We start from the raw sequence: 19,801 nt of genomic DNA on the forward strand, positions 1-19,801 counted from the left end.
GAATGCTGGAGTTGGTTGCCATGCCCTCCTGCAGACTACCTTCCCGGCCTCATGTCTCATGTCTCCTGCATTGACAGGCAGTTTCTTTACCTCTAGCACCACTAGGGAAGCCTAGACCCCCTTAAGCACTCAGAAGAACTGAGGCTCAGAGAAGTTTGCTGGGCAGGTGGTAGGGAAATCGAGATAGCAGGGATTTCTCCCACCAGGGCACAGATGCACTAAGCCCAAGGGTGAGGATGACATGCTGAAGGCCACCTACAAATGTGCAGCAGGGCCACGCCTGGAACCCCCGAGGTGGAGGGGAAGACTTTCCAGCTCAGGTCCTGCTTGACTCCAGTCTCTGTCTCCTGATAACACTGCTGGTTCAGCTCTGCCTGACCTGACCCTAGGCCCAGCTCTGACCAAAGCAGGGGGAGTTTAATTAGCTTCAGATTAAATTACATTTACTACAAACTCTGGCCCTGTCTCTGCACCCCAGGATTGATCACTGATCATTCATTCATGCTATGTGCCAGGCCCTGAGCTGGGGGCCCTGCAGGATACAGAAATGAGCTGAGTATGTCTCCTGCCCTCAAGGAGTGCCGTCTACAGAGGACACAGAAATGGCCAGGGCCAGAGCGAGGTGACCAGGCAGCTCAGAACTGCGTGGAAGCCCTGAGCAGGAGGTTCCCACCCACAGATGTTCCCTTCCCTGGAGCCCAGTCATTCTCATGCCCTTTGGCCAGGAGGGACAATCCCCCAGGGCCCAGACAACTGGCCTACATGAGAGGCGAGTTGAAGTTCTTACGGTACAGCTGCAGAGGACACACTGGTTGGGCAGATGGGAGGGGAGCAGCTCGTGAGCACTGAAGATCTCTCCATGTTGGTACGTGGTCCCATTATGCTGGCAGGACCTTGGTGGGGCCCGGAGCCCAGAAGGGGTATGAGGTTCTGTAGGTGGGAAGGGGAAGGAGGAAGAAGAAAATGGTCCAGAGCTTTATCAGAACTAACTGGGCCACTTCTCTGAAATGTTTGTATCTTATCCCTTAAACCAAGCTCTGGCCTCAGCCTTCCCAGCCAGACCTCATATTGATGAACCAAGAGGAACCCTGACATTCCTCTCTGACCATGTCACTCCCTCCCATGGCCTTTAAGCCCCTGAGTGTCAGAGGTGGCTCTGATTGCAGCAATAAGGCAAGGCCAGAAGCCTCAGCTCCACTGAGTGCCACTCAGTTTAGACCTGTGCTAGTTCACTCAACGTTCAGTAAGCATCCATGGAGCACTTGTTAGTGCCAGGCACTGTTCTAGGTTCTGGGGATACAGAAGAGAACAAAACAAGGTTCCATATGGAGTTTCATCTGAGTGGAGTTCACTGGTGTGATCTGGACTGTGCCTGATCTTGGAGTAAGTGCCTTCCACTCCCTGGCCACCAGACACCCCCCGCATCACCTGCCAGTTAGCCTGTCCTCACCCTACTGGATAGAGGGGTAGCCCTCCTGCTCCTTTTTTCAAGGCACCATTCCTAAGCACCTTCTCTGCACCAGGTGCCATGCTATATGCTGGGAATGGAGTGCAAATAAGGCCCAGCCCCCTCACATCAGGAAACTGATGGTCTCACTGGGTAGAGAGACAGGCCCCAAGCAGTGACACTGGTATGGTCTGGGCTAGGGGAGATGGGAACACAGAAGTTGTGGCAGCGTAAAAGAGGCGCCCCTAACTCAGCCGGGAAGGGCTGTCAGGGAAGGCTTCCTGAAGGGGCCGATGGCTGAGGTGAGTTTTCAGGAATATGCAGACAAGGCAGGCAAAGGGGCAAGGTTGGGAAAGAGGGAGTGAGGAGCATGGCAGAAAGAAGGGGGCTGGGCTGAGGCACAGCAGGGAGCGGTCAGGACTCCTGCGGTCAGCCTCAGCCGGGAGGAGGTGTGATGCCCCCTCACTGGGCAGGATGAAGCCTAGAGATCCCGCTCCCCAGTGAACCCAGAGCCAGGAAACCATGACCCAAGCTGGAGTCACAGTCAGATCCCTACTGGGATCCCACTTGGAATAGAAGCCCCCCTACGCCCATACTCCGCACAGGTCCCCAGTCCCCCAAGAGAGGTGCTTCCAGAGTCTGGAGCTGAGGCTACAGCCTGGGACTCCCTCCCCTCATCACCTTCTCGATGTTACTAAACATGGGTCCTCCTCCTGCCTTCTGAGTTGGCCACCCTGCTGACTGCCCCTCATTTGCCCCTTGGTTATGTCAGTTTCTTCTCAGATCACCTCCCCTCTCTCCTCTCTTACCTCTGCTTCCTGGAATCCCAGTCTCAGAGGCTATTCGTAGATTCTTAAAATCATGGACATTTAGCATTGGGGCACATATTAGAACCTCTAAACCACAGCACAGGAGGAGTCTCAGAGCACATAGTCAACTCCTGTGGCCATTTCCAGCCCCAGGCGGTAACCCCGGGGTCACCCTGCAGGGCCTCCCAGCCCCAGTTCACTCACCTTCACTTACACAGGGTAAATCCACTCTCTCAGGCTTTGGCCAGCCCCTGAGAGAACGAAGCCCACTTGTGCCATCAAGAGGTCAAGCACGCCTGTTTTCCTTCAGCTCTTTCCCACGTTCCCTCCCTCCTCCTGCCAAGCACAGCTACTCAAGGCTGAGAAGTCTGTGGCCACCCCAGCCCTCCTCACGGATCAATGGAGGATGCATTCCGTGAGCACCTTGGGGTCTCAGCAGCTCTGGTGGCTGGAGTCTGCCCTTCTCATTCCAGGGACCTCCTCTGGGTGTGTCAGGAGTGGGTCAAGGGCCACTGGGCAGGTGGGAGGCTGGCACAGGGGCAGACGCAAGGCCACTCACCCACACAGCGGGGACAGCACTGCTGCGGCTCAGTCACGGGCTGGGGGCAGTGGACAGGCGGGCAGTGGAGGCGGTAACAGCTCACGTGGGCATTCTGAAGGGGACACAGGGGTCAGTCCTGCTTCCAAAGAGCCATTGCCTCCCACTGTCCTCTCCTCAAACCCCCTCCTAACTATGGGGCGCTGCACTCCTTTTCAGCCTGCAGTGGGATAAAAGTGACAAATTCCACATGTCCAGTCTCCCTCCCGCCTGCTCACTTGTGTGGCGCACTCATCCATGTTCCTTCCCACCAAGGAGGAGCACACCACGTGCCTGGATTTGCACAGATCTTGTGTCCCTTAGTGGTGAGGGACTAAGGAGAGAAATCCGAGTAAAAGACTTGGGTTATTTTGATATTGGCTTTTTTTAAAGATTTTTTTTCATATGGACTATTTAAAAAGTCTTTATTTAATTTGTTACAACATTGTTCCTGTTTCATGTTTTGGGTTTTTACCCTGAGGTACATGGGATCTTAGCGTCCCCAGGGGTGAACCCACACCCCCTACATTGCAAGTCTCAACCACTGGACTGCCAGATTAGTCCCTCAACATTGATCTTGACTGTGCTGTCTTAACTCCAAGGCTTTGTTCTTTTACCTCTGGATCTGAGCCTCGTGGCTAATGCAGGACTGTGACACATGAAGGCAGGTGACAGGGACGTGGAGAAGACTCAGGGCTCTGTGATCTGCTCCCTAAGTCTCAGAGAGGTGTGGGTGATCCCACACACAGCCTTGGGACTGGAACCAGAGGAAGGGCCTGAAGTTCTTAGGCTTTTTCAAATACAGCAAAGGAGAGAGAAGGGGCAGAGAAATGTGCACAGGACAACGGGCAGACGTGGAAGAGCTGGAGGGAGAGGCCCCCCTGGAAGCTTTCCCGGGCAGTCTGTCGGCCTGTCTCAGGCACCCCACACCTTCCCCTTCTGCTCTAAGAGGTGTTGCCCTGGGTTGTAACAGTACATCTGTCTCTTCTGTTCAGCAGAACAACAACAAAACCTCATTATGTTCATCTCGGAATTGTCAGCACGGGGCCTTGCTCCAAGCGAGTGCCTGCTGAAGTCTGAATGAGTGAATGAATGAGAACCAGCAGGGGGAGAGATGGTCTCTTTCTTGGTCAACTGGAGTCAGCTTTGTTTAAACTTTGAAGTTGCCGAGTGACATTCCAGACCCTTGGCCCACCTGAGAGCCCCCAAAACACTTCTACCAAAGCAGCTTCCTGCCCCATGGAGAACCCTGGACCAGGCCTTAGTCCTTCTGGGCTCACTGCTTCCTAAAATGGCCAGAGGTGATCACAAGGATTAATCAGTGCTAAAGGGCATCCTAGAGTCCACAGAATCTGTCTGAGCTCTAAAAGTGGCCTTCCTGAGGCCTGGGACCCAGGGGTGCTGGATAAACATCCAGAGCATGAATGGAGCCCTTCAGATGAGAAACTGGGATAGAATGCAAGGAACTTTGGTATCTGAAGAGTTAGAATCTGTCTCTTGATTCTGGCCTTGAAGGTGGCAAGGAATGGAGATGATGAGTGAGCTGCAGCAGGAAGTAAGGTAGAAATACCCAGGGCACAAAAGGTGGTGGTGGCGGCTAGGCATGAGGCCTTGCAGTCAAAGGGTATCTCTCAGGAAAATCATAACTACCATTTATGGAATGGCTACTAGGGGCATTTATTTATTTATTTTTAAGTCATTATTCTGTTTTAATCGAAGAAAATGAGGTTCTATTTATTTATATAAAAACTGCTTATTAAGCAGCTATTTTGTATAGGTACTATTCCAGCTACTGAAGATACAGCTTTCATGGAGGAAGCATTCAAGTGGTTCTGATGATTTCAAATATGTAACGTTAAGGTGTATCAGCGAGGGCTAATGATTTTATCAAACTTACCCCCCAAAACAGGTTTTACAAGACAAATTTTGTGAGTATAAGGAGTACAGTTGCAAAATCATAAAAATCTAACCACTGCAGTGTAACTCATAAATTCGAACATTTTAGCATCTCTATCATAGGCTCTCTAAAATAAATGGGCCTTGAATAATTCGGAGAAAGCAATGGCACCCCACTCCAGTACTCTTGCCTGGAAAATCCCATGGGCGGAGGAGCCTGGTAGGCTGCATGCAGTCCATAGGATTGCTAGGAGTCGGACACGACTGAGTGACTTCACTTTCACTTTTCACTTTCATGCATTGGAGGAGGAAATGGCAACCCATTCCAGTGTTCTTGCCTGGAGAATCCCAGGGACGGGGGAACCTGGTGGGCTGCCGGCTCTCTAAAATAAATGGGCCTTTAATAATTAGGGGCATTTATTGAATGGATACTAGAGGCATTATGTTATATAGAAATGTATTATCTCACTGCATTCTCTCAACAACCCTAGTGGTAGGTATTATTATTCACGATTTCAAAATGAGAAAAGAGCCTCTGAGAGGTTGCCTAAGACACACAGCAGGTGAGCACTGTGTAGGTCTGTGCACTTTCCGTGATGCCGGAAATGCCTCAGGTGGAGGGAACAGGGCCTCATTCATTCACTCCATGTTTACTGCATGGCAATTGGGTGCCATGTCCTCTTCTGCACTGGGGACAGTGAGCAAGAGACAAGAGTTCTGCTCTCACGGAGCTTCCATCCTAGCGGAGGAGACAGACTATAAAAAGTAAACAAGTAGGAGCCAGATCATGTCAGATGTTAAATTTATAACAGGAATAAAACAGGGTAACGTGATTGCGCTAACAAGGTTAGACTGTTTTAGAAACGGCTGTAGAGAAAGCCTCATAAGGAGGTAACTTTATGTCGTGCACTGCGAGATGAGAAGGAACCATTCCTGGGAAGATCTGGGGGAAGAACATTCCGAGTGGAGGAGCAAGTTGGAATGAGTTTGCAGCGTTGACGCAGGTAGGAGATGAGGTTGGAGAACAAGGCAGAAATCAGATGGTTCAGATAGTGTCGATCCCACAGCGGGCAATTTGAATTTTTCTTTAGGTGCAATACAAGCTATTGAAGGGTTTTAAGAGCTTCTGAATGACATGATTAGTTTTATGTTCAGGAAAGATCCTTTGAGCTGCCATACAGCGGACAGATTAGAAAGGGCACAGGAAGAGGGTTTCCCTGGCAGTCCAAGAGTTAAGATTTTGCTTTTAATGCCGGGGTGCGAGTTTGATCCCTAACTGGGGGGGAGCTGAGATAGCACATGCCTCACAGCCAAAAAACCAAAAACCCTAAAACAGAAGCAATATTGTAACAAATTCGATAAAGACCTTAAAAGTGGTCAACACCAAAAAATATTTAAAAAAGGGAAAAGGGGTATAGGGAGACTGGGATGTTCACACAGCAGCCCAGGTGAGAGAGGAAAGCGGCTTAGATTAGGGGAAGTGATGATGATGGAAAGAAGGAAGGAATTCAGAGTGTATTTTGGGGATGTCAGCTGCAGCCCCTTGGGGTGAGGAAGTTGTGTATGTGTGAACTCCAGGGAGGGAGAAATGAATTAGCTCCACTGATCACAAAACTTGGACTTGGTCAACTGGACCGCATGATATGTCTGGAATTTTCTGTTATGGTTTCCTTCTTGTTTTTTGGCTATATTTCACAAAGTTCTTTTTGAAAAGGCTGATTGGCCTCAGATGTGCTAAGAAACCAAGGGGAAGCAGGGATTGGGGTTTGTGCTCCCACTGGCATCAGGTCTGACCAGGGGCCAACATGGTAGAAGCAGTTGGGAGTCAGAGGAAAAGACCCCAAAGGACTAAGACCCCCGTGGTCAGGGTCAGGAGAGGGGCTGGCCCACACCCCTCCACCTTCTGGTGTTTCCTCAGAAGGTCTTCCCTGCTCCCACCCTGAGGACTGTTTTAACAAGGGAGGCTCTCACAGCCTTGGCTGTGCAGGGAAAGAGGGGTCCAAGGGGCTGGCCCTAGCTGGGACTAGGTACCCCCTCCCCAGCACCAGCACCTGGACAGACAGAGCTCTGGATTTCACACCAGTGAGGCTGGTCTCCGGCAGCTGAGCCAGGGCCAAGGGGATCCAAGCCTCCTCAATCACTCTCTCCTTCTCCATCCTCTAGCCCCACACCTGGCCTGAGAATTCTGGAGCCCATACGAGTTTCATTTACCCCACCTTGTTGGCTATACAAGGTCCTGTGGAGAGTGCTGGGTTGGGGTGGGCTGGGAGGACAGAGGTTTACAAAAAAATCTGGTCTCTCAGGGTGCTCAGGGCTGGTGCACTGGGATGACCCTGAGGGATAGGATGGGGAGGGAGGTGGGAGAGGGGTTCAGGATGGGGAATACATGTATACCTGTGGCTGATTCATGTCAATGTATGGCAAAAACCATTACAATATTGTAAAGTAATTAGTCTCCCATTAAAATAAATTAATTAAAAAAAATCTGGTCTCTGCCCTAGTTGGCACAGCCTTCAGCAAGTCCCCAACCTGGGCAAGAGTGAGTACCCAGGAAGACCTGCTCCCAGAGCTCCATGGAGGAGGGGCAGTAACTGACAGACAGACAACCATTGTACTTGGTTGACAGTGATCAGGAGAAAGGGACAGAGAAACTTATGTGGCCTCCCAGAAGAAGAAAATACTTTCAGGTGATCAGGTAAAGCTATTGGTGGAGGTGGCATTTGTGCAAAGTTGGAAAGAACGAACATTTAGACCAGCGGCACTGGGACATGCATCCTAAGGCTGGGCGGCAAGAAAGGCCACTGGAGGAGAAAGCAGGAGGAAAGGAAGGATTAGGGGGTCAGGTCAGGAAGGCTCTGCCTTCTGCTGTGTAGGCACGGGAGGTTGGTGGCAGCAGGAAAGAAGGCTGGGTGAGAGAGGGGAGGTCCGTGTGCTCATTCCCAGCCTAGCCACTGATTCACTGCGCAATTTCTCTTGGGAGGCCCACAGTAGGCCTGTATGCCCATGCCTGAGTACTCAGTAGTGAAGTGGTGTGGCCCCAAGTCCCTCAGCTGCTGCCGACAGATCCCAGTTCTATGGGGGCCTGTTTCCAGAGTACCCTCCACTCCAAAGTCAGGCTGTCCTCTTTCCCTCAGTCTCCCAGACATACCGTCACATGAGGCCAGAGGAACCTACCTCGGAGCAAGTGCAGCGGAGGCAGTACATCAGACCCTGAGGCTCCAGGTAGGGGTGCCAGCTCTCGCCGGGGGAGTATCTCTTCCCATGGAAAAGGCAGAACATGTCTGGGCCTGGCAAACCAACCAGTACTTTGTGAGTCCCAGGAGGCTCCAGCCCGGAGTCCCTGCTTCATCCCTCCTTCGTTCTGGCTCTAGGAAGGATGTCATCGGAACACTCAAGCAAAAGAGAATCCATAGGACATGCTCTCCTAGTCAGGGGGCCAGAATGACTGAGTTTCAGTATCAGCTTGACTGGCTGTGTGACTCTGGGCATGTCACTGGCCCTCTCCGAACTTTGACACTTCTCTCACAGAGTGGTTAGAGGATCAAGCAGTGAACACGCTTTTTACAGATTTAAATTGTGGTAGAAATGTTAGTTATTATAATTAGATGAATAATCTGAGGCCCAGAGAGGCCAGACTATACCTCTTAGGACACACAGGAAGTCAGTCATGGAGCAAGGATGACACCCGGAGTCTCTTGACTCTCAGAGCAGGGCTCCTTCTGCTCTCACAGTCACGCTTGCTTCCCTTTCCTTTGTCCCATTTGGCTTATTCATTTACTACATCTCTGCACCATCCTCTCTTGCCCCCTGCTGCTCACCTGCCTATGCACGCACACACAGACACACACACACACTCTGGGCCACAGATATATCTTTCGAATAAAGCTACTGACAGCAGCTTTCCTGCTTTCATACTATGCTGTGTCCCTATATCTCAGTGAGCTCTGATCGTTAAGTGTTTGAATCAGGAAAACAAAGTGCTGCCCAGTGAAAGGCTGTTACAAAACTGACTTTTAAAATATCCTTAAAAATGGTCAATGGTACTACGACTTGCACATCAATTGATTGTTTTGTAATGATTTACAAATGATATTTACAAATGATTTACAACTGATACAAGCAATTGATATGTTGATATGTTGTCATATTGATATGTTGTCAATATGTGGATGAATGCTTTTAAGAATGATTGAAATAGTTTATTTCCTTATGTGGGTTAAGTATCTCTCCTGCAATCCTGATTTCTTGAGACCTCCACCCCTCTGTCCTTTCATAGCCAGTCAGTTGCCCAGTCTTTTGAGCTCTGTCCTGAATCTCGCGTCCTCACCCCTCACCAGCTCAGCCCCAGGTCAGGGCTCCGTGTTGGGGGCTGAGGCCTCCTTGCCCTGCTGCTCTGCCTATGGCCCTATCCCTTGCCAACCCTCCTGCATACAGGTACCTCGTGATTTTTACAGCAGAGAAGGGATGCTATCATTCTACAAAAAACTCTCCATTACATAAAGAATAATCTAAGCTCTTTTAGGGGGGAATCTGGAAAGCCCAGAACAAGCTAAGTGTCCATAAAGACATACTAAATTAAATGAGATTGAAATTTGGAGAAAGGAACCAATGTTTATCAATGATATTCTATTTATATAAATTACTTATCTTATTAGCATCAATGTTTTGACAATTAAATTGGATAATGCTTGGAAAACACTCACTTAGCCCAGTTCCTGACACATAGTTGAATGCTATAATTATGACGATTATGGTAACAATGACCCTGTTGGATGGGCATTATCATCTGTTCCAGATTCAAGAGGATAAGGCACTCTTGCAGGGTCACTGGGATTGTTTTTTTTGGGGGGGGGGGGATTGTTACTTACCATTGTTAATTGTAAGAAAACTAGATGAGAAAACTGAGGAGCCGCAAAGACCAAGTTGACTTGCCTGAGGCCACCCAGCTATCGATTTGAACCCAGGACCCCATGCTCCCAAGCAGACTTCCCTGCAGTCCACCTCACCTGCTACGGTTTTTGGCTCAAACTCAGGGCCTAGAGGTTTCTTGTCCGCACTGGCCACCATCCCCCTTTCCCAAATTTTTTTTCTTCAGTTCAGTTCAGTTCAGTTCAGTCACTCAGTCGTGTCCCACTCATTGCGACCCCATGAATTGCAGCACCCCAGGCCTCCCTGTCCATCACCAACTCCCAGAGTTCACTCAAACTCATGTCCATCGAGTCGGTGATGCCATCCAGCCACCTCATCCTCTGTCATCCCCTTCTCCTCCTGCCCCCAATCCCTCCCAGCATCAGGGTCTTTTCCAGTGAGTCAACTCTTCGCATGAGGTGGCCAAAGTACTGGAGTTTTTTTTTTTCTTGGTCCTCTATTAATCTAGAATCCAGAGGTTGCTCTCCATGCCTCCGTCCTGCACACTTTCTAGAGTCTCACACTTTCTGAATCATTCTCCTAGACGCCTAAACTCTGCAGAATCGCAGAGCATCGGAAGCAGTACAGTAGCAGGAGCCGCTCGCCCTCGAGACAGGAATTCCCCCTCCACGTTGAGGGTGGGCTGGAATGGAGGACAGGAGCTAAGGGCCATTCTTAACCTTTAGAAAGCTGCCTTTGTGAGAAGCTGAGAGCAGCCTCCTCAGCTCCCTGCACTGCTTCTGTTGTGTCTCTTGGGTTTCCCAGAACAAAGATTTGAGGCCATGGCCATGACGCCCTCAGGGTCTGTGCTTCAGTGGCCACTGGGGACCACGGCTTGGTTTGCCCCATCTGCTCCCCAGCCCCACAAAGTAGAGGGGGGATCAGACAGCAGATCCCATTCCCAGCAAGGCCCCGGCTGGCCCGTATCAAATGAGCTGTGTTTATCTCTCAGCCTCCGCTGGCAAAGAGGGCAGGACACAGGCCCAGCTGGGGTGCTTGTCAGAGCCAGCCCAACTCTCCAAGGATTGAATAATGTCTTTCTTTCTCAGTCCCCTCCCCCGACCAGGAAAGGGCGCAATTGCAACACTGCTGCGGCCTTAGGACTTAGCCTTGCTGTTGAAGAAATCTTGTTCCATCTTCCCTGCAGCCTGGCCCCTGTGCCAGCTGGCACCCCCACTCCATCCCCTCGCCTGCTTAGAGCATGAAGACAGAGAGAATGTATCAGCCCATGCCCAGGTCAGGAGGCGCCTGCCCCCCACTGATGGACCTGGCAGCAGCTAAGAATATGGGGGGCCTGGCAAACTGTCCCTCAACCCCAGGAGCTACAATTCCCACCTCACCACGCCCTCCAAGGTGAGAAGCACAAGGAAGGGTGGCATTGCCTGGAGCTCCCTCTTTTTCTAGGGAGGTGAGTGCCCAAGGCCACACCAAAACCAGGCAGGAGAAGGAACTGGCAAGACTGCAGGCTGCCTCTGTCGTGCAGCTCTGGCACTCGCCCCATCCCTGCACTTGGCTGGTAAGGGGCTGTAGCTCCTTATGCCACGAATTCACTGTGTGATGCTGAGGAAGACTCTTGCTTCCCTTCTCTGGGCCTCACTTTCCCATCTTCAAAATAAGGAGTGGGCATGAACTCTGATCTTCACAGGTTTTCTGTACAGATAGTTTATGAATCCTTGATGTCAACATTCTAAGACTCTAAGGTTCTAAGTTTCTAAGACTTAAGATTTGAGAATTCCAAGCTTCTGAGAGCCTACATATCATGAGACAACAAAGCTTCTAGAACTGCATGATGTTGTGATTCTAAGATTTGATCACTCAGGCTTCCATGATTCAGGATATGTTGATGGTTCTGTACACCTAGGCTCGCAGGGGCTCCAAACAGGGTAGGATGAGGCCCAGGCAGTCAGTGCAGCCGATCCTGAGAGACACAGAGAAGGAGCAAAGTCTGTTTCTCACATCGCCTCCCTTCTCATCTCCTTTCTGTGGTCCTCTGTGGCCTTCCCACTCCGGCCCTGGCACCCCGCCACCACATCTCAGACCACCCATCATCTCTGTCTCCAACTTGGGGACCAATTGCTCCTTCTTTCAGGGGACTTAAGGAGTTAATGGCCTCCAGCAGTGATGTCTAATCCAGGAAGACATTAGTGGAGGAAGTTTTTGCTTGAGGAGGATGACTGGAGCTGTTCTAGACTTTAGAGAGACAGAGAAGAACAGGGACAGGTCTCATACCCCTCACCCAGTGTGTATATAGTCCCCAGACTCTGACTTCAGAGTCAGATAGGCTGGGGTTCCAACTGAATTTGGCTTTATTTGCGACATGCATTTAGACAAGCTATTTAAACACTTCGGGCCCCAGTTTCCATATTTGTCAAATGGTGGAGTAATATTCTTGACCTTTTGGGGGTTATTGCAGAATTAAGTCAAATAACATATATAATATGACTAATGCCTGCTACATATTAGATGCTCAGCCAAATGGTAGACTAAAAACAAAGAGAGAAAAAGCAGACCTTGTTGCTAACCCCAAATTACCCTAACAATTTCTGTTTCTCATAGTTTATTCTTTTTACTCCCAGAATCCCACGGGCAGACCCCAGGTACCCAGAACATCATGGTACCTGCCACTAAGGCCAAACATTCTAGATCTCAAGATTGGAGGCAGAGAGACCACAGGAGGTTGTTACAGTCATCTCTTCTGAGATCATGCTGACCTGGAGCAAGGCAGAAGCAGTGCTGGGGGACAGAAATACAGATTTGAGCACTACCTACTAGGTACAGTGGGTAGGCTTTCAGACAGACTGATAAGGGTGGAGAGGGTGAAGGGGCAGTCAACGGTGGGACTGGGGTTTCATGCCTGAATAACCAAGTGAATGTGGAGTTCTTAGCACATAGGCAGTAAATGTTATCATTAATTTTGATGTTTTATTATCATTAGTAATAGTAACATTGGTTCCTTTATTCATGTACTGAGCATTTTGTATAGCAAGCTATACGTGCCCATGGACCTGGTACATGCCTAAATAAGACATAGTGCCCACCCTCAAGGAGCTACAGCCTAATGAAGAAGACAGATAGATATAATACATACAGTCAGACAAATGCCATAACAGTGGAAGCACGGGATCTTCAGGGAAGTCTTCCCTGAGCAGATGCCTGAACTGGATCTGGAAGGAGTTAACGAGGTGGAGTCGGGCAGAGAAGAAGTTGCATGCAAAGGCACAGGGGCAGGAGTGACTGTGGTCCATGTAGTCCCCTGAAGGTGGCTGGGGTATGCTGGGTGCTAGCTCCTCTCCCTGCAGGAAACACCCACTTGGCTAGGCCAAAGCCGAATCTCTGTACCTAGCCTGATGATTGAATTTCGTTGACCTAATCTGAATTCAAGGTCGCTACGTTTATCAGGGCTCTTCCCTGGTGGCTCAGATGGTAAAGCGTCTGCCTACAATGTGGGAGACCTGGGTTCGATCCCTGGGTTGGGAAGATCTCCTGGAGAAGGAAAGGCAACCCACTCCAGTACTCTTGCCTGGAAAATCCTATGGACAGAGGAGCCTGGCAGGCTACCGTCCATGGGGTCACAAAGAGTTGGACACGACTGAATGACTTCACTCACGTTTATCAGACAGACTCTGCTATCTGTCATAGTGTTATCACGTCACTCTAGCCTATGATGAGCAGGCTCCCACCTGCTTTTTCAGCAGAACTCTCTGTGGTGGCCCTTTTTTAAGCCTCACATCCTCCTGCTAAATTTCTCACTCTTCCCATCCCCACCCAGCCCCTACCCTTGCTCCTTCATGCTTCTGTACCTTTTTAACCCATGCTCTTTCTTCACCTAGAATGTGATTCTCCATCTCCAATGTTGGACCAGCTCCTCATCCTCCAAAGCCTGTTTAAATGCCATCCTGTGAAGCCATCCCAAACTCCCAGGACACTTGCCAGTCCTTTCTGGCAGTCCTACAGACTGAGTTCAGCCCTCTGCCACAATTTGCATCATACTAGGTTAGAAGTACTTTTTGAATGGACTTCTCTTCCTTACTAAACTGTGAGTCTCTTGAGAGCAAGGGCCAATGGCATACATTTCTGTATCCCCAGTGTTCTGTGCAGAGCCTACACAGAATCCGCGCTTGGTAAATGAATGTGGGATGAAAGAATGGAGTTAAGGGAGGTTCTGGAGGAGGAGGCGATTGCTGGTCCTTCATCTTGGAAACCTCCTGCTTCAACAAAAAGAAAACTTCATTTTGTGACAGAAGAGCCAAATCTCTTTGGGCACTTTGACCTTGCCGCCTAACAGAAATTGGCTCTGGACCTCCCCTTTCCAGTTCCCATCATCTGAACTCCTAAACTATTCACCAAACATTATGCACAAAAAAGCCAGGAGCCCAGGAAGGTATGAGGCTGAGTGATTTCATGATCTTCACATGTAAGTCCAAATTTCCAAGCTGTCCCATCCAAGGTCATCCCAACAGTCTGCCTTGAGACTCTCATGGTCTTTTAAGATCTCTTAAGATCTCTTAAGGAGTAGTCAGGAGTGGGTAGTGTTGCTGGGAATTCTTCCAAGAGGAGGCAGAAAAGACAGCAAGAATATTCCGGGCTGCAGAACAGGCAGGATGAGACCAAGAGAAGGGCACCAGGTGGACCTGGGGCTGGAACTGCGACTGGCTTGACCCTAGCCTGCAAGAACTCAGGAAACCTGAGTGAGCCAGCCTGCATGGGGATGTGAGAACGTTTACATTTCTTCCCTCATGCCCACGCTGCTGTACTTTATTTATTTATAGTTCCCTTTCACACCAACAAACTTGCTCCTCTCTGAGACATAAGCTCTGTGCTGGGTACTGGCACTCAATGAGGGAGGCCTCCTAAGGGAATCAGAAGTAAAAACCTCGGCTCCTCAGTGGATGAGCTGTGCGGTCTAGGGAAAGGACCCTGGCTTCTCTGAACCTGAATTCTTATCTGGCACATGACAAATGTTCAGGAGCATAGAAGGACCTTAAAGGAGAGAGTCAGCAAACCAGGAAAGACAGCTCAGTTGCCTGGCAAGGGTCAGTGGGTAGAGAAGAAACTATTTACATTTACATTCTCTTTTTACATTCTCTTCTTCCATGGACATGTATTAATACATTTATCGGTTCAAGAAATCTTAGAAGGAGAAGGAAATGGCAACCCACTCCAGTATTCTTGCCTGGAGAGTTCCATGGACAGAGGAGCCTGGCAGGCTAAGTCCATGGGGTCGCAAGGAGTTGGACACACTGAGTGACTAACACACAAAATCTTAGAAAGTTAGGGATTGAGAGATTATGTCCAATCCCCTATTTTACAGATGTGGACACAGTTCCAAAGAGAGCCTGAGCCTGGTCTAAGATAATTCATTTTTGCCAGCATGAACTCCAATGCCAGTCTTCAGATCCAGGGAGGTGGGGGCTTCTCATAGGAATGCCCATCCCCTAAGGGACAGGATCGGAAGAAATGGGTTTGAATTGCAAACGGAAGGATTTAGCTGAGATAAAGGAAGAATCCTGACTATAAATATGGGTAAAAGAGTATGAAACAGGCTTCTCTGGGATGAGATCCTGCCCAGAGGCAGAGGGATGCTGGCAATGACCTCTGCATTGCACCTTCCAGCAGCACTGCTCGCATGCCAGTCCTCTTCTTTTGGAGTCCAAGGATTCAAAGTCTCTCTCCCAGAGCCTGGTGCCATGGCCGGCGGCTAGGGGAACTTGAGAGGCCAGCCCTGGAACAGGTGCAACAGCTGGAACAACTGCACAGCTGCTGCCCAGCTCTGTCTGCTCGACAGCCTGCAAGCGAGTGAGTGAGACAGAGACCTCTACTGGTGGGAGAGAGGTGCAGAACCTCTAGATAGAGGCAGAGAGGGGTCTGACTGGAGCCAGATGTCAGCCCTCTGTACCCACTGTCCCAGGCCCTCTAGGCCCTTTCTGTTGGTGCCTGATTCTCAGTGGATGTCTGTCTATCCACTCCTCCTTGGAGGGCAAGGGTACCAGGCTGCAGACCCACACTCCCCCAATTCCCTTTTCCAAAAGCCAGAGCAGACCCTGAACCAAGGCAATAGCATCTTTAGGTCTTAGAATCATGAGATGTTAAAGCTGGAAAGGTCCTCAAAGATTATCTGTTTGACTCCCACCGTCTTGCTCTACAGCTGGGAAAAGTCAAGGGCAGACAAAGGCGACCTGCCGTGGGTCACAGTTGGAACTGGAGGCAGAGCCAGGACCGGAGCCCTGACCTTCTGACTCCATCTGTACCATGTCATAGCAGGGAAGCTCCTTTCCTGCCCCACCCTGCCTCTGGGGTCTGAGGTTTTGTCACCTGGGACCAAAAACTTTGATTCCCATAGTATACATAAACCTTGGAAGTAGAAGAGCTGGTGGTTTTGCCTGATAACCAACTCTCTCCTGAAGTCAGGATTGGATGGAGGGAGAGATGAAAAGACAGAAGCAGCTGTACACCTTAAAGTGGGGGGGGGGAAGTTAGGAGAGGGGGTACAGTTGGCAAAGGAAGAGCACAAAGAAGAGGAGCTGACAGAGGAGAGAACACTGGAGAGGGAGTCAAGGAACTGGGCGGGTTCTCATTCCACAGACAGAAGTGGGGATGGGTGCCCAACGTGACTGACGTCATACACGCATGTGGCTCAGCCTGGGACTGCACTGGCGAGCGACCAGATCAGGGGCTCACCCTGGCTAAGGGCTCTAGGTGGGAATGGAAATGGGGCTTGATCCATAGTAGCGTCTGAGGATTAGAGCTCAGTCTGTGGCTGGAGTTGAGACTCAGTCTGGGCTGGGATCAAGGCTCAATCTGTGGCTGGAAATAGAGCCAAGGAGAGAATAACCTTTGCTTGAATACCCTTACACTTTAAACTAATGAGCAAGCTGCCATACATGTTCACAGGCCCTACACATTCTGCAGGATGGGGCCATCTCAGGAATCAGACATCACAGGGTTTGAGAATTTCTATCTGTGGGTACAACTTCTAAAAGCACCTAAGATGTCATCAGGAGGTTTCTTACTTACAATAGGCTCCAGATCTTACTAACTAAACTTACTAAAATAAGATGAGGACCTTCACAGGGGACCTTCAAACAAGACCTTGCTGCTGATGCTAAGTTACTTCAGTCTTGTCCGACTCTGTGCGACCCCAGAGACAGCAGCCCACCAGGCTCCCCCGTCCCTGGGATTCTCCAGGCAAGAACACTGGAGTGGGTTGCCATTTCCTTCTCCAGTGAGGGCCTTCACAGGAGACCTTCAAACAAGACCTTAGCAAATGACTATAGGATTGTTTCTAGATTCATAGGTTATTAGCATTACACAGAATAAGGCTCAAAGAAGGAAATGATTTGTCCTAATTCACACAACCAGTCAGTGATAAATCAGGGACTAGGATCCAGGTCTCTGTTCTTTTCTTTAATAAATTTGCTGTGTGACCTTGGGCAAGTCACTTGCCCTTTCTGGGCTTCGGTTTAACTGTAAGGATTGGTACACTGAGGGGTAGAAACAGAAGACTTTCAAAAGTTCTTTCAGCTTTGAAATCGCAGCATCTTACACCCCTTTGACTACCTCCATGTCACCTTAACTCAACAATTCTGCTCCAAGGTTTTTCTTGCATGTCGGTAACTAGGCTCCAGTCTAGGGGAGATGGAATACTGGCAGCACCTAGTGAGCAGTATGGCCCAAAGAGTGGAAGCACAGAGGAGGGAAGATCAGAGTGGATCAGGTGGCAGGGAGAGTTTGCTGGAAGAGGTGTGACCTAAGCTAGGCTGTAGAGGGCTGACAGGCTCTGGGCAGCAAGGAGGAGAGGTGTGGGGAGGATATGAGCAATCTGCATAAAGATGATTCTAGGCCATCTTTCAAAGATGCATCCAGGGCAATGAAATCTGGGGGTTAAGAACCATGTGCCAAGTGGAAGGAAGGCAGGCATTAAGGGCATCCTGTGCTAATTCTCTCTTTTACGAAGCAACGAGAAGGTGTTGGGAGGAAACCTCCAGGCCTCAGGGAGGAGGAAGAGACACGGACAGAGCAGTAGGCATTGTGCTGGGCACTTAACAGTCATCTCCTCTAATCCTCCCAAGAAGCCTTCAGGTGAGTGTGTGTCTTAGATGCCGAAAGTGAGGCTCAGAGAGGCTGTCACTTCCAAAAAGCCACACAGCTACCAAGAGGCAGAGCCAGGACTGGAACTAACACTGGGCTCTTTTTAGGACTTGTTACTAAGGACTTCTGTGAATCTCATGCTGGTGGCCGCCCAGAGACAAACAGACATGCAGCCTGCCCTGATGATCAGAGACAGGAATGAAACAATACCCAGCAATGCTGGCTCCAGAAAGTCATGTGCAAAAGAAGGCAGAGATGGAGGAGCTGAGCTGTGAAGAGGAACGTGCTCTAGGCTGGGAAAATGGGGTTTCATCCCAGGCTGCACCCGGCGTAACCTGGGGCGGACCACTGCCCGTGCTGGGCCTTGGTCTCTTTACTGGGTATGTGTGCATTTACACTAAGACGCTTCCTTCTTTTTAAGAGAATCTTTGGTTTTGTTCTTCACCCTCCCAGCCTTCCAAGAGAGGGTCAAAAGATGGGTAGGAGGTCTGCCACCAGCCTACCGTGGAAAGAGTGAGGAAATTGAGGTTCAGAGAGTTGATATCAACTGACTGAGGTTACACTGTGTACAAGTGGAAAAACATGATTTAGGGAACGTGTGTTTCGAGAACCTACCATGGACCAGCTAGTTGCTGGTGCTGGTTGCTTTCCATGTTTTCTTCAGTTGAATCCTCAGAACAGTCCTGGGATTTTCACTCCCATTTTATAGATTAGGAAACTGAGGCTCAGAGACATATCTGCCTCCTACCAGCTGGTGGTCAGCAGATCTGGGATAATGAAGACCCTGGTCTATCTCCCTGTGCCCTGCTGCCTCCCAGTGTCACAGCTCAAAATCAGAGTTCCTTCCAGGTGCTGTGGGACTGGGGGGAAAGCATCAGATTGGGAATTAAAGGGTTCTGGCTTCGGATGGCTCACTAGCTCTGTCAACAGTGAGCAAGTTTCTTCCTCTCTCAGTCTAAGTTTTCTCATCTGTAAAATGCAAATGATAATACCCACCTGACCGGAGTGTTGTAAGCCTCAAAAGAGAAAAGCAATGGGAAAGTCCTCCTAGTTAACTCTTCTTTCTTTCCGCCGGCTCTCTTTAAATGCAATAACTTCATCATCACACACTTGCTGCCAAACATGCCAGACTCTCTGCTAGGAGTAAGCATCCCCCGCTCCTCCAGAAGAAGCACCGTGCCCTGCCCTCTCTCCCACCGCTCTCAGGTCCCTCGCCCTCGGGTCCGTGGCCGCAGCCCCCTTGGCTCTGAGTCTTGCCGAGTTCCCCCCAGTCTGGTCAGCCCGAACTGGTCCGCAGAGAAGCCGCCACCCTCCCGGCACAGGTGCTCCCTGGATGGCTGTCAGAACAGTCTGGGGTTCCAAGTCCCGGCACTTTCCAGTACATCCCGAGGGTCCCCTCTTCTGCCACCCAGCACACCCACTCCGCTACTTACGGGCTCGTGCGTGGGAGTCCAAGGGGAACCAGAGCAGCGCGAGTCCCAGCAAGGAGGAGAGGACCCTTACCTCGGGAACCATCCTTCTTCCCCAGGGCCAGGCCCTCAAGCGCTGAGCCGGGAGGGGACTTGGGGGAAAGTGAGATGAGGGGGACACCGACGCCCAGGGGCACAAAGCAATCCACAGACCCGGGGAGGGTTAGGGTTAGAGATTCAGAGAAGGGTTGAGAAGAAGGTGGTGAGGACAAAAAGGGAGGTCCAAGGTGGAATAGGAGGAAGGTGGAAAGCAAAAAGGGTTGGAGGGACACAGGAAGGTATGCAAGAGCGGAAAGCAATTAAAGTGAAGGAGAAGGTGAGAGGGAGGGGAGGAGAAGAAAGACGGGAGAGGGGGGACCGGAGTCCGCCGAGCGCGCAGCGTTGGGCCAGGCGCGCGGGGCCGGCGGGCTGCTCCGGGCGTGCGGGCTAGAAGCGGCCGGCGCCCCCTGCTCGCAGAGCTCGGGGTCGGGCTGCCGGGTCCTGGAGCCCGGCGGCGCGGCGGTACCCGCGGCGGCGACGGCGCGGCGGCCACGGGGGGAGGCTGTGCGCGGGCCGGCTGTGCACGCCAAGGGCGCCAGGCGCCGCGCTCGGGCGCATTTGTACTTTG

General features: G+C 50.6%; 1 protein-coding gene across 1 annotated transcript in view; it reads right to left on the reverse strand.

Moving 5' to 3' along the window:
* The window catches only part of CHRDL2 (chordin like 2), a 34,559-nt gene extending 15,319 nt beyond the window's left edge, over window positions 1-19,240 (reverse strand). Inside the window, exons 1-4 of the mRNA XM_068989122.1 lie at window positions 19,159-19,240; window positions 7,904-8,016; window positions 2,816-2,909; window positions 788-930 (exon numbers count right to left, since the gene is read on the reverse strand). Coding sequence (XP_068845223.1) covers window positions 788-930; window positions 2,816-2,909; window positions 7,904-8,016; window positions 19,159-19,240 — 432 coding nt within the window. The remainder of the gene's footprint in view (window positions 1-787; window positions 931-2,815; window positions 2,910-7,903; window positions 8,017-19,158) is intronic.
* Between the last annotated feature and the right edge of the window lie 561 nt (window positions 19,241-19,801).

The sequence above is a fragment of the Capricornis sumatraensis genome, chromosome 16 (genome assembly GCF_032405125.1).
Source record: "Capricornis sumatraensis isolate serow.1 chromosome 16, serow.2, whole genome shotgun sequence".
In the NCBI taxonomy this organism is placed as follows: Eukaryota; Metazoa; Chordata; class Mammalia; order Artiodactyla; family Bovidae; genus Capricornis; species Capricornis sumatraensis.